Consider the following 15,810-nt stretch of genomic DNA (forward strand, 5'->3'; position numbering starts at 1 on the left):
CAAAAAGTTTTAATTCCTTGAGAACTTCAATAAGGAAACAACCCAGAGACAGCAATGTATGTAAAGAAGTAATGAGATTATTGCCAGCACTGGATTATTTGGAAGAAAGTTGCCAAGTTATGACTGGATTCATGGGGTCACTCACATGGAAGGCCGGATCATTTCTGGGATGCCCTAGTGTCCATTCAGTGTAACCCGTATTAGAACAAATCATTGTTTTAAAATCTTCAAAGTCATTTGTGTGGGTGATTATACTTTATATGAATAGAACATGGCACTTTGTTAGGCGAGACTTATCTATCATAATTTATGTAGTGGATCTATCTGGTCATTATCCCTTGATCTTCTGAATACTCTGTGTACCTGGCCTTGTTTACAATACTTCTGAGAAAGTGATCTCTAAAATAAATAATTTTAACCTTTGAAATCTACAAAATTCAATCTCTAATGCTCACTAATTGCATAGAATTGTGTTGAGGAATATGGAGGGATATGATGAGTTTGATAAGACATAGCTTTTACCCACAAAGAGATAACAATATGGTGGAAATGATTGATAATGACAATCAAGAATGAATACATCATGTGTATTTTGATAAGTTTTATGTAACATTCTTTCATTCATAGGGACAAACCTCCATTTTCCTGAGAATACCACGCTCCTTACTCCCTTTCCGTAAGGATCTCTTACTTTTCTACCCACATTATAGAATCTCAGATTTAGAAGTGACCTTCCTTGACTATGCATTGAAACCATATGGATCATTTATGCACATGGACAAGTTAAAGTTGGAAAATTGTTTTCTGATCAATAACAACTAACCCTCTGTATTAGTTAGAGTTCTCTAGGGAAACAGAATCAACAAGAGGTATCTGTAAATATAAGATTTTACAAAAGTTTCTCATGCAACTGTGGGGATGCATGAGTCCAACTTCCATAGGACAGGATGCACAAATCCAAATTCTCTAGGGGAGGCAGTGAACTAGCAACTCCAATGAAGGTGTCTGATGAACTCCTCAGGAAATGCTTCACTGGCTAGCTGAAGAAGTGAAGGTTCTCTCTCTCCCTTCAAAGACTGGGTTAAATCCAGCTGACTGAATTCTCTCATTGAGGAAGACATGCCCTCCATTGATGTAATCAGTCACAGGTGGCAGTCAACTGACTGATGATATAATAAAACACCTTTCTGGTTTATTAACCAGCCACAAATGTCCTTGTAGCAATGGTTAGGCTAGTGCTTGCATCATCAGACACCTGGACACCATCACCTGGCCCAGCTGACACATGAACCTAACCATCACACCCTCTAACCAAAGACTCACTATCCATTTTGGAAAAACAATAAGCAGAAATATTTGGCAAACAGTATAAAATTGACTGAAACTTCAACCAAGAAGGTGTGAATCTCCTTTCCTACATAGTAGAGGGGTCTTGTAAATAGAAAGGGTGACTCAAATTTGGATAATAGTTTGAGAAGGTGACATCCAAGCCAGAAACTCCCTTCTCTACTCCTCTCCTAATTAAGCTCTCATCTGTGCTCTTGAGAAGAGGGACCAGAAAATTTGCTATTTTTCCTGGGAAGTAATAGTTCTTACTAGTAAGTCTCAGCAGCTCTTGGTGGCAACAGCTCCCAGTGTTTCCCCCTGTCAGCCTCTAAGATCATACATGTTCTTTCATTGGTGGTAGCAGTGCTTGGATATTTTTCCCCATCTCTCCCTAGAAGAGCACCTCCGAGATGAAGACCAGATTTTTCAGTTTCAGTATTACAATGTCTTCTAGATGACAGCCCATGATTGTGTTCTTTCTGATACCCTGAAAATCAAAGTCTCCAAGGAAGTTGCATTAAGGAGACAAACATGGGCATCTTCAAATAACATCACACCTTTGTCTATTCATTACCTTTATGCTGTGCCCAGAGAGCAGGGATCCTGAACCCTCTTTGATCCAGCATGAGCATTTACATATGATTCAAGTGTGTATTTAAAATCATCTGACTGGTCTCACATATCTGAAACCATGCTGGCTTTGTCATCAGCTTTCCATCCAACATGAGATATTCACACCCCTTGAGATATCAACCTTTAACTTTCCCCATAAAACCCAAAGTTGTGAGGAGAAAGAAGACGGTATTCTCCTCCTTGAAAACAGGAAGAAACTTCCTTCTTGGGTTTCTATGTACTAATCAGTCCTTATCTCCATACCCCATTTTTTTAATCCTACCAAAAGTAACTATACTTGCATGTGCTTTGTCTATCCATATATATGTGTATATGTGTATGTGATTCATATATGGGTATAGTTTATGTGCAGCACATGTGCTTATGTGCATACATTATATACCAATATGCATTTGTGTTGCTTAAATATGTTTTACAAAGGTTATATGTGTGTGATTTTTATTTCATTACTGCACATATTGAACAAACAGCATTCAGTAACTTTTTTCATACATATGAGTGACAGGTAGGAAGAACTTTTTAAAAATTGTATGTGTTTCTTAGCATTTATTTATGTATGAAAACTTCTAAAATATGTTAAGAAGGATAAAAGCGTCTGAATCATCCTTAGTGATTCTGAGTACTTGTGGAAGTTATGCTATTAAAATAATAAAGAGAGATATTTAGATAGATTCCAAAATGGAAATAAAATTCTAGAACAAAAAGAGAGGTAGAGAATCTTGGAAGAGGAGAGCTATTACTTGTAAAAAAAAAAAAAACAAAAAAAAACTACAAGGTACATAGGACTTATCAAGTACCATTACTGGAGGATGCATTTAACAGGAAAGCACATGATACAGTGTATTTATTCTAACAATAGCCACTATGGTGTTTTGGATAATGTTCACATACTGAGTTTGCCTTTCATTCCCTCTGATAGAGTATATTTTAAAATTCAAAAGAAAAAACCAGTTCCTCACATACAATTACTGGTTTTATGAACCACAAGTATGTCACAGCAATGGACTTTAGACAGAATCAACTTTTACTTTCTGTGTTAGTTATAAGCAGGTTTGGCTGAGAGTCTCACACACACACATGTATGTGAAGAGATTCATTTGACAAGTTGAAATTTATATGGCAGATCAGCAGGCAGAATTTCTTCTTCTCTAGGAAACCTCAGCTTTTGCTTTTATGGCCTTCAACTGACTGGAGGAGGCCCATCCAAACTGTGGAGGGTAATCTCCTTCACTTAAAATCAACTGATTACAGCTGCTAATCATATCTACAAAATCCCTTCATAGCATTATCAAGACTACTGTTTGACCAAACAGCTGGACACCATAGCCTAACCAAGTTAATAATAAATTTAACCATGATATACAGAAATAAAATAATCTATATAATGCATGATGTGTTTCCATTGTCCCTCAACAATTCTTTTTCTGTTTGTTTTTAGAATAAAAACATCATCATCTCTCCTTGTTAGGTTTGTTTGAATCTCCTTTTGGGTACATCTGTCAGGTAATTTTATTTGTCTCCAAATTAAAACTTTTACACAATACTATGAGTACATCATGGTAGATAAATAAAGTTAGTAGAGACCAATTTAATAAAACTTTCAAATCTTACATAGTAGGTTCTTTTCCCTGGTTTTCAATTTTCCTCCTTCTGGAAATGACTCTATAAAATGCCTTTAATCTATGTCTTCAAAATTTCCTAAAGGTTTAAGTCTTTAAATGACCTAGCATTAAACCTAATGAAGTGCTAGTAATATGTCACATCCTTGTTTCCAACCACTATTCTAACAAGAGCAATAAATCATGCCTATAGAAAACTGTTAAACACTTGGGAGCTAATGGAGGAAAAGGCACACCCTAATTGTATCTTTTCCCAAGAGTTATTACCTGTGGGATAAAATTCTAGTGGGAAGCCATTATTATTGTTTGTTTCTTTCTAATAAGGCCCTCAGTATTTATAAAGAGAGTATAAAATACTGATGTCATATCAAGCAATCTTTGCAGAGGGCCAGGTGACCTTGGCATGCACATCCTCAGAGATCAGGAGATGTGACTCAGAATAATTGTCAAAGGAGACTTATAGGTGTTTTCAACCTCAGCATCAAGGAGTATTACAAGGTTAGTACACAATTATCCACCAGCATCTTTAGAATCATTTCCCCTCCAGAGCAATGGAGGAGAAAAATGCACAGCACTGAGCTCTTTAGGAAGAAGGAGGGGTATGTCTCAATTTCAATATCTGACTCATAAACTCTTAGAGTCCCCTAAGCTAGCCTCCCTCCCAGAGCATGCAGACATACACATTGAGATATATATATCCATCCCCACCTGTCCTGTAAGTTCACCCTCCCTAAAGGGTACATGTTCTCTTATCATTGCCCTGTTCTCTACATTATAAAATTATGGTAAATTCTTTGTTCATTGCAACTCTGGCACAGACATGTCTTTGTTCGCTTATATTGAGTCTATGCTAACTTATCTCTAAATTTCTTTCAAAAATGTCATTGGACACATACATATTGAGGATTACTATATGCAAGGCACTGTGGTACACACTATATTAAGTGAACAGGCTAGTGCAGAAGAAAAATCAATAAATAAATCAATAATTAATCAGTTACAGAATTAAATGATGAATGCAAATATAAGAAACAAATTCATGGATCCATGGAACATGAGGTTTTCAGTTATGCCTTAACTATGACATAGGAATTCATAGGGCAGAAAGTTTAGAAGAAAATTAACAATAGGGGAATAATGTGGGTTCAAGAGTGAGAGCATTTCAAATATCCATTTGTGGAATAGCCAACATATGTGATACCTTTGGGGACAGGAAAAAAAAGAAATGTTAAAGGTAATATATTGTCAGTTGAGACAAATCTTAGAACGATATGATGGTTGGTTGAAATTTATTTGAAGACCATGGAGAATAATGATGACTTTTGTTTTTTTTAATTAAATTCAGTTTTATTGAAATACATTCACACACCATACAATCATCCATGATATACAATCCACTGTCCACAGTATGATAACATAGTTATGCGTTCATCACCACAATCTATCTCTGAACATTTTCCTTACATCAGAAAGAACCAGAACAAGAATAAAAAATAGAAGTGAAAAAAGAACACCCAGATCATCCCCCCATCCTACCCCATTTGTCCTTTAGTTTTTATCCCCATTCTTCCACTCATCCATACACTAGATAAAGGGGGTGTGATCCACAAGGTCTTCACAATCACACTGTCACCCCTTGTAATCTACATTATTATATAATTGTCTTCAGGAGTCCAGACTGCTGGGTTGGAGTTTGGTAGTTTCAGGTATTTACTTCTAGCTATTCAAATACATTAAAGCCTAAGAGGTGTTATCTATATAGTGCATAAGAATGTCCACCAGAGTGACCTCTCGACTCCATTTGGAATCTCTCAGCCACTGAAACTATTTCATCTCATTTTGCATCCCCCTTTTGGTCAAGAAGATACTCTCAGTCCCACGATGCCAGGTCCACATGCATCCCCAGGAGTCATACTCTGCATTGCCAGGGAGATTTACACCCCTGGGAGTCGGGTCCCATGTAGTGGGGAGGGCAGCGAGTTCACCTGTCGAGATGGCTCAGTTAGAGAGAGAGAGGGCCACATCTGAGCAACAAAGAGGTACTCAGGGGGAGACTCTTAGGCACCATTACATACAACTTTAGACTCTCCTTTGTGGTAATGAGCTTCATAAGGGCAAGTTCCATGCTCGAGGGCTCAGCACATCAAACCGCCAGTCCCAATGTTTGTGACAACATCAACACCAGTCCAGGTGAGGATGTCCAACACATCCGCACCTTCCCCCAGATCCTTGGGGCTGGGGAGGGGAGGCTGTAAATATATTTTTTATTATCTGCCCAAATTTCTCTAGGATGTGTCACTATTTCACTCCAGCCTATATTAACCTACCGTATCTCACTTCCTATTCAAAGTTCCATGCAACTGTGGTGTTTGAACAAATCGACTGTAGAGTTGTACCATTTAGAAAATTTAGATCCTGTACCAAAAAGATATCTATTCCCTTGGTCTCATATGAAAGTTGAAGTTTTAAAACACAATCAGTTTCAACCTTTATCCTTTGGCCTGGCTTGCCCTGGTCTTAACCAGACCTGCTTCATTCATATCACTAATTGAAGTCTGGGCTCTTTTTCAGCTTTTTTTTTTGACAGTGGCTGTATGCACTAATACTGACATTCATATCTGCTGAGCTCTAGCTCTGAGTTTCAGGTGTCTCAGAGATATGCATTGTTCCAGAGATCAATCAGGTTATACGCTAGGGGATCAGCATCTCAAAGTTTAGAGATAGGCCCTACAATTCAGGGAATGATGACTTTTAAGAGGTTAATATGCAGTGAAATAATTCTGCATCTCTTTATTATTGTGCATATTAACGTAGAAAAAAAGGAACAGGTTCAATATACTGAGAAAATAAATTATGGCCATGATTATGGGAATGAAATTTGTGATTAAATGAAAGATATTTTAGACAAAACTCAATAGATTACAAATATAATGCAATACTAAATTTATTAAGTTCTCACCAAGAGCCAGGAACTATACTAATCAACTTGCAAGCAACATTTTATTTAGTTTTACAACACCCCCCAAGAGACAAACATCAGCAGTTTCATTTTTTAGATGCTTGGAGAGTGAAAAAATTGCCCAAGTCAAGCACTAGGTATGTGGTGGGCTGAGATTAGAGCCAAGGACTGCCTAAGGTAACATCAGTGCACATTAAAATTATAAAATCTTTTAATATTGGAATTGGATGATATAATAAAGGCGATTGAAGCAAATATCCCATCCAGCGTTTGTGTCCCTGAATAATATCTGCTATGTGATTATTCAGGCTGTGCTTGGACATTTCTGGTTACGAGTCATTTCCTGCACATTAAGACAGTTGATTTCATGATAATCCAGCTGATTCTTGAGTGTTAAGGAAGACTATGGTTTTCTGTTTTGTAGATTCTACTTGTTTTCTTTGGAAATAAATAGACTAGTATTGAACTTAGACTAAAATCATGAATTGCATTTTAAATGTGTTCTACTAATCCATTTCTTTAACTTCTGTAGAACACACATAAATTACATGACTAAAAAGTAAGCCACACAGAAGTTGCTTAATGTTTGTTATGCAAATCTCTTCTCATTTTGGGAACTGTGGTAGGCTTTTGGCCTCTACCCCTTTCAGCCAATCATAGGCTATTGCTACCCCAGGCACAGGAGAGGAATACATGTTCTAAATTTAGGCTATGACATTTTTTCCTTGGGATTATTCAAATTAGCAACAAGGGAAGACAGTTTCTCACTGTTGGTGAAGTTGTTGACTATAAATGTGGGATTGGTTAAGAAGTTATGTTCTTGGCTTGCAGAGTGAAGTTCTTGTGAAGGAAGCTGGGACCATGGAGGTACACAGTGTCATGGAAAGGTCCTAAGCAGCTGCCCAGCGACACCGCTATTTTGAGGTGGGATTTTAGTAAGGAAAATAGCTCAGACTAATATAACCAGTTTTCAGAGATGTATGAATCCTATGTTTATTAACTATAGAACTCATTCATTACTTTTTCTTATTATGGTTAAAAGAAAATTTAATCATTATGCCTTTTAGTATCCATGACATTAATACATACATGTTAAATACGAGAGGAAAAAACAAGAACCCTGAAAACAACCTCCTTCATTTGTCTTTTAAATTCCTAATTTGGTGTTTTTTAGTTGTAAGTTGTAAGATGTGGGAGAGGAGAGGCAAGAAGGTGGCATAGAGAGGAGTGAAATTTAGTCAGTCCCCTGGAACAACTAATAAACAACCAGGAACAACTAGTAAATAATTGGAATAACTGCTGGGAGACAACCATGATTGTCCACACATTGTACATCAACCTGGATTGGGAGGAATGCCTGAGATCGCAGCACAGAATCTTTACTAAAATGTGCAGACCCATGCTGAGAGCCCTTTCACCCATGGGAGGCTGAGCTGCAAAACCTCGCTGTGGTAGAGGGCAGCAGGGCACTCCTATGAGCAAGTGAATATAGCTCAGCTGAGCTCCAACTGGGGTTTTAATTAACAAGTTTGGACAGCTGAATACAAGCTATAAACCCCTAACAAGCAGACAGAGGCTTTTAGTGACGTTAAAGAACCAGAAGACTCATCTGTCCTGGGATGGGGAGCCCAGAAGACCAGGTGTTACCACTGGCTGAAGAGTGAAATCATGGGTCCATGGAAAGGGGGCTTTCTGTTGGTTTTTCTCTCTGTTAAGTTGAGTGGCTGAGAGGAGAAAGCCTCAGACATTTTCAGTTCATAGCACTCTGACCCAGACAAGGGTGGTGTGCCGGTTTGAGTGTATTGTGTTCCCCAAATGCCATTATCTTTGTGGTCTTGTGTGGGGCAGGCGTTTTGGTGATGGCTGGATTTGCTTGGAATGTGCCCCACCCTGCTGTGGGCAATAATTTTGATGACATGTTCCCATGGAGGTGTGGCCCCGCCCATTCGGGGTGGGCCTTGATCAGTGGAGCTATATAAATGAGCTGACTCAAAGAGGAAAGAGAGTGCAGCTGGGAGTGATGTTTTGAAGAGAAGCAAGCTTGCTAGAAAGGAACGTCCTGGGAGAAAGCAGATTTGAGGCTGGAGCTTTGGAGCAGACGCCGGCTGCCTTCCTAGCTAACAGAGGTTTTCCGGACACCACTGGTCGTCCTCCGGTGAAGGTACCCGATTGCTGAGGTGTTACCTTGGATGCTTTGTGGCCTTAAGACTGTAACTGTGTAGTGAAATAAACCCCCGTTTTATAAAAGCCTGCCCATCTCTGGTGTTTTGCATTCTGCAGCATTAGCAAACTAGGACAGATTTTGGTACCAGAGAAGTGGGGTGATTTGCTGCTGTGTTTGCAAATACCAAACATGTTGGAACGGCTTTTTAAATGGATAATGGGGAGTTTCTGGAAGAATTGTGAGGAGCTTGATAGAAAAGGCCTAAACTGCTTTAAAGAGACTGTTTATGGAAATATGGACTCTAAAGATACTTCTCATGAGGCCTTGAACAGAAATGATGAATATGTTGTTGTAAACTGGAAGAAAGGCGATCCTTGTTTTAAAGTGGCAGAGAATTTGGCAAAATTGAGTCCTGGTGTCAGATGGAAGGAAGAATTTAAAAGTGACAACCTGGAGTACTTAGCTGAGGAGATCACCAAACTACGTGTGGAGGACGTAACCTGGCTTCTCCTTGCAGCTTATAGTAAAATGCGAGCAGAAAGAGATAAACTTAGAACTGAACTCTTGGGTTCAAAGAGACCAGAAGCTGAAAATTATGAGCTTCCAGGGGGTGGAATCCCAGAAGCTACAGCCCAACGTGAGGATGTAACTGAACATGGAACCCAGCCGCCATTTCAGTACAAGCCAAGATTGGAGATGGAATTATCCAGAAAGGATTTGTGGAAACTCCTATTGTCTGATGGCTTTGACCCCTGTGTGCTTCATGCAAAGCCAACAGAATTTTTGCGAGAACTTTATAGACAGAGCCGCTGCCAGTCTGGACTGGAGGAGACAGACAAGGAAAAGATTAAAGGAAAAATCTCTTCAAAGACAGAGCCATGGAGGTTGAGGTCTGGAGTCAGGAGGTCTTGGGCTGGGAGAGCGGAGCAGCCCACATCCATGGAAAGGGTGAGTTTGCCCTGGAGGTCGAGGGCGGGCTTTCCGCCTTGATGCTCTGGAAGAGTTTTGCCACCCGAGGTCCCAAAGAGGGTGGAACACATTTCCAGGGAATTGAGGAGAGCCTGGCTGCCACCACACTGTTCTGAAGGGATTGAGCGTGTGCCCCGGAGATGGAAGGGAATCCGGGAGCTGCCCCGATGTTTGAGGAGGGTGGAGCCGAGAAGGTGGTCTCCCCAATGTGTGGAAGTGTTGGAGCACTCACCCAAGTGTTTGGAGAGGAAAGGGCTGCCGAAAAGGCCCTTAGGAAGGGTTAGACTCCCGCTCTCTCAAGCCCCAAGGATGCAACATTGTTCTGTAAATGACTCTCTGACTTTGAAATCTAATGGACTTTGTCCTGTGGGTTTTAGGAACTGTTTTGCTCCTGTTCACCCTGTTTTCCTTACTGTTTCTCCTTATGGCAATGGAAATGTTTATCCTATGAATGTCCCTCCTTTGTATATTGGAAGCATATAACTTGTTCTAAGTCCACAGATCCAAGGCTAAAGGAGAATTGTGCCTTAGGACCCACCACGCCTAAATTGATTTTGATGGGATTTTGTACTTAACTTTTGTTACTGAAATGATTTAAGTTTTTGTGATATTGTGATGAAATGAATGTATTTTGTATTTGGAAAGATAATGTCATTTTGGGTTCCAGGGGGTGGAATGTGCCGGTTTGAGTGTATTGTGTTCCCCAAATGCCATTATCTTTGTGGTCTTGTGTGGGGCAGGCATTTTGGTGATGGTTGGATTTGCTTGGAATGTGCCCCACCCTGCTGTGGGCAATAATTTTGATGAGATGTTCCCATGGAGGTGTGGCCCCGCCCATTCGGGGTGGGCCTTGATCAGTGGAGCTATATAAATGAGCTGACTCAAAGAGGAAAGAGAGTGCAGCTGGGAGTGATGTTTTGAAGAGAAGCAAGCTTGCTAGAAAGGAACGTCCTGGGAGAAAGCAGATTTGAGGCTGGAGCTTTGGAGCAGACGCCAGCAGCCTTCCTAGCTAACAGAGGTTTTCCAGACACCACTGGTCGTCCTCCAGTGAAGGTACCCGATTGCTGAGGTGTTACCTTGAATGCTTTGTGGCCTTAAGACTGTAACTGTGTAGTGAAATAAACCCCCGTTTTATAAAAGCCTGTCCATCTCTGGTGTTTTGCATTCTGCAGCATTAGCAAACTAAGACAGGTGGAGACAGCAGAGTCAGAGAGACAAAGAACCTATTTAAATGCAGATGACACCCTAGGGGGTGTATCTCCCATAAGCAGAAGGAGGTGGTGCCCAGCTCTACTACTGGCCTTCCATTTAGAAACAGACCCCAGAGCCTGGGGGAGAACAGCCAAAACAGAAATTAAGAGGGCCACACTTCATTACACTATTCAGGAGCGACAAGCTGATAGGTGCCCACCTGCTGGGCAGGTTAGGAAAAGCACAGCGGCTAGAGGCCTCACAGGGTGTGTCTATGAGGGAAACCTGATAGAATATTGCCTCCTTCTGAGACCTGAGCCCCTTCTGGTCTGGAAAAACCTGATTGGGTAACCAAGGAAACCAGATGCCTAGACAACAGAAAACTACAACCTACACTAAGAAAAATGAATAGATGGCCCAGTCAAAGGAACAAACTTACACTTCAACTGACACACAGGAATTGAAACAATTAATGCTAAATCAATTCAACAAGTTTAGGGAAGATATAGCAAAAGAGATGGAGGATATAATGTAAACACTGGGCGAACATAAAGTAGAAATTTAAAGTTTGGAAAAAACAACTAGCAGAATCTATGGAAATGAAAGGCACAACACAAGAGATGAAAAACACAAAGGAGACATACAACAGCAGATCTAAAGAGGCAAAAGAAAACACTCAGGAACTGCAGAACAAGACACCTGAAGGCCTACATACAAAAGAACAGATAGGGAAAAGAATGGAAAAATATGAGCAATGTCTCAGGGAATTTAATGACAACCTGAAACTCACTAATGTACACGTCACGTGTGTCCCAGAAGGAGAAGAGAAGGGAACAGGGGCAGAAGAAAAATAGAGGAAATAATCAATGAAAATTTCCCATGTCTTATGAAAGACACGAAATTACAGATCCAAGAAGTGCAGCATAACCCAAACAGAATAGATCTAAATAGGCCTACGCCAAGACACTTAATAATCAGATTATCAAACATCAAAGACAAAGAGAGAATCTTGAAAGCAGCAAGAGAAAAGTGATCCATGAATACAAAGGAAGCTTTATAAGACTATGTGTGGATTTCTCAGTAGAAACCATGGAGGCAAGAAGGAAGTGATGTGATATATTTAAGATACTGAAAGCAAAAAATCACCAACTAAGAATCCTATATCCAGCAAAACTATCCTTCAGATATGAGGGAAAGCTTAAAATATTCTCTGACAAACAGACAATGACTGAGTTTTTGAACAAGAAACCTGTTCTACAGGAAACACTAAAGGAAGCACTGCAGACAGAAAGCAAAAGACAGGAGTAAGAGGTTTGGAACAAATTTTGGGTGATGGTAGCACAGCAAGGTAAGTACACTGAACAAAGATGACTGTGTGTATGGTTGAAAGAGGAAGGTTAGGAGAATGTGGGACACTAGAAGGAAAGACGAAAGAAAAAGACTGGGATTGTATACCTTAGTGAATCCTAGCGTGCTCAACAATTGTGATAAAATGTACAAATATGTTTTTACATGAGGGAGAACAAATGAAAGTCAACCTTACAAGTTGTTAAAAATATGGTGGTATTGGGGAGAAAATACAATCAATGCCAACTAGAGACTACAGTTAAAAGAAAGAAAAAGTTATGATATGTCAATTATAATGCCCTTGAGGTCTCTGATTCCTACTCTGGTCAACCACAATAACTGGTTTTCCCAGAGTAGATGGAAAACTCTGCACTACCAATCTCTTCTGAGGAGGGAGAAAATCATGTTCTCCACAGAATTTCCTTTCCCCTCTACACACATACATACACCTGTGCACACACTTGAACACAAACACAGATACATGCACACATAACAGTGTACTTATTTTCTCTTTTTTTACCCTTAGAACCTGAAGAGAGGATAATGGACCCTGGAAATCATTCCACAGTGACTGCATTCATCCTCGCTGGGCTGACAAAATGCCCTGAACTCCAGCTGCCCCTCTTCCTCCTCTTCCTGGGAATCTATGTGGTCACAGTGGTGGGGAACCTGGGCATGATCACACTGATTGGGCTCAGTCCTCCCTTGCACACCCCCATGTACTATTTCCTCAGCAGCTTGTCCTTCATTGATCTCTGCCATTCCTCTGTTGTTACTCCCAAACTTCTGGTGCACTTTGTGTCAGAGAGGAGTATTATCTCCTATGCAGCATGCATGACTCAACTCTATTTCTTCCTTGTTTTTGTAATTGCAGAATGTCATATGTTGGCTGTAATGGCATATGACCGCTATGCTGCCATCTGTAATCCATTGCTTTATAATGTCACCATGTCCAATTCAGTCTGCTCCTGGATGGTACTTGGGGTGTATATGACGGGAATGATTGGTGCCACAGCTCACACAGGCTGCATGCTAAGAGTGATTTTCTGTAAGGCTGATACAATAAACCATTACTTCTGTGATCTTTTTCCACTACTGGGGCTCTCCTGCTCTAGCACTTACATCAATGAGGTGATAGTTTTGTGCTTTAGTGCATTTAATATCTGTTTCCCAACCCTTGCCATCCTTGGCTCCTATGTCTTTATCATTGCCAGTATCCTGCAAATCCGCTCCAGTGAGGGCAGGTCTAAAGCCTTCAGCACATGCAGTTCCCACATCTCAGCTGTCATTGTTTTCTTTGGTTCTGTGACATTCATGTACCTACAGCCATCAACTGTCAGCTCCATGGACCAAGGGAAAGTGTCATCTATATTTTAAACCATTATTGTGCCAATGCTGAACCCCTGATCTATAGTCTGAGGAATAAGGATGTCAAAGTTGCACTAAATAAGATATTTGAAAGCCGAATGTTCCTATGAAAGAGAACATTTCATTTTAGCAAATGTTACAATCCTTGATAAAGTTCAATAAGCAAACAGTTCAGAGACAGAAATGTATGTAAACATGTAAAGAGAATATTATCAGCACTTAATTATTTGGAAGAAAGTTGCCAAATTAGGACTGGATTCATAGTGTCACTCACATGGAAGGCCAGATCATTTTTGGGATGCCCTTGTGTCCACTTAGAATAATTCATATTACTCAAATCATGGTTTTAAAATCTTCAAAGGCTTTTGGGTGGGTTATTATATTCCAGATGAATAGAATATGGTACTTTGTTAGGCAAGACTTATCTATCATAATTTATGTAGTGGATCTACCTGGTCATTATCCCTTTATCTTCTGAATACTTTGTACCTGGCCTGTTGTACAATACTTCTGAGAAAGTGATCTCTAAAATAAATAACTTTTAGCCATTTGAACTCTATAAAATTCAATCCCTAATGCTTACTAATTGCATAGAATTGTGTTAAGCAATCTGGAGGGATATGATGGGTGATAAGATATATCCTCTACCCTCAAGGAGATAACACTATGTGGAAAAGATTGATAATGATCACCAAGGAAGAATACATCCTTGTGTATTTTGACATTTCTTTATGAAACATTCTTTCATCCATAAGAAAGAACCTCCATTTACCTGAGAATACCACCCTCATTAATTATTTTCTGTGAAAGTTCTCTTACTTTTCTACCCAGATTTAGAAGTGATCTTCCTTGACTATAATTTGAAATTATATGGATCATTTATTCACATGGACAAGTTAAAGCTGGAATATTGTTTTCTGATCAATAAGGGTAACCCTCTTTCCCAAAGACTCACAATCCATTTTGGAAATTTTTGGCAAATACTATATAGTTGCCTGGAACTTCAACCAAGAATGTGTGAATCTCCTTCTCTACCTAGTAGAGGGGTAGTATAAATGGAAAGGGTGACTCAAACTTGGATAATAGTTTGGGAAGGTGACTTCTAAGCCAGAAATTTCTTTCTGTCCTAATTAAGCTTCCATCTGTGCTCTTGAGAAGAGAAAATTCTTGCCATTTTTCCTGGGAAGTAATAGTTCTCATTCATTAGTCTTAGCAGCTCTTGGTGGCAACAGCTCCCCGTGCTTCTGCCTGTCAGTCTCTGAGCTCATACATCTTCTTTTGTTGGTGGTAGCAATGCTTTTATACATTTCCCCATCTCTCTGTAGAAGAGTTCCTCTGAGTTGAAGACCAGATATTTCAGTTTCAATACAGAATGGTGTGGTTTTGACTATCCATACATGTGTATATGTGTATGTGATCCATATATTGGTATATTTTATGTGTAGCACATGTGCATATGTGCATACATTACATACCAATATGAATTTGTATTGCTTGAATATGTTTTACAAGGGTTATATGTGTGTGATTTTTATTTTATTTCTCCATTTATTGAACTAATAGCATCACTACTTTCATGTAATACTGATGAGGGATAGGAGGAATAACTATTTTTAAAAAATTATATATATTTCTTAGCACTTATTTACATACTGAAACTTTTAATTTTTCTAAGGAGGATAAAAGCATCTGGACCATTTTTAGTGATTCTGAGTTTGTGGAAGATATGCTATTAAAATAGTAAAGAGAGATATTAGATTCCAAAATGGAAGTAAAACTCTAAAACAAAAAGAGAGCTAGAGAATCTCTATTACATGTAAGAGAAATAGTACAAGGTGCATAGGACTTATCAAGTACCATTACAGGAGTATGCATGTAAAAGGAAAGAGCATGATACAGTATATTTATTTTAACACCAGCCACTGATGAATTTGGATAATGTTCACATATTGAATTTGCTTTCATTCCCTCTGATAGAGTATATTTTAATATTAAAAAGAAAAAAAACAGTTTCTCCTGTACAGTTAGTGGTTTTATGGACCACTAGTTTTATTTCACAGCGATGGACTTTAGACAGAATCAGCTTTTACTTTCTGTGTTAGTTGGAGTAAGTTTCGCTGAGAGTTACACACATACTCACATATATATGTGAAGAGATTCATTTGACAAGTTGAAATTCATATGGCAGATCTGCAAGCAGAATTTCTTTTTCTCTAGGAAACTTCAGATTTTGC

At 39.3% G+C, this 15,810-nt stretch overlaps 1 protein-coding gene across 1 annotated transcript; it reads left to right on the plus strand.

Moving 5' to 3' along the window:
- The first annotated feature begins 12,751 nt into the window (after positions 1 to 12,751).
- Positions 12,752 to 13,585, plus strand: LOC119536264 (putative olfactory receptor 8G2). Its single transcript, XM_037838990.1, has one exon. The coding sequence runs from the start codon at positions 12,752 to 12,754 to the stop codon at positions 13,583 to 13,585; it is 834 nt and encodes a 277-aa protein (XP_037694918.1).
- The last annotated feature ends 2,225 nt before the right edge of the window (positions 13,586 to 15,810 follow it).

The sequence above is a fragment of the Choloepus didactylus genome, chromosome 6, assembly GCF_015220235.1.
Source record: "Choloepus didactylus isolate mChoDid1 chromosome 6, mChoDid1.pri, whole genome shotgun sequence".
Classification (NCBI taxonomy): Eukaryota; Metazoa; Chordata; class Mammalia; order Pilosa; family Megalonychidae; genus Choloepus; species Choloepus didactylus.

What these genes read in the sequence shown, in the direction of transcription:
- LOC119536264 (XM_037838990.1), top strand. Translation starts at nt 12,752, where the DNA reads ATGGACCCTGGAAATCATTCCACAGTGACTGCATTCATCCTCGCTGGG.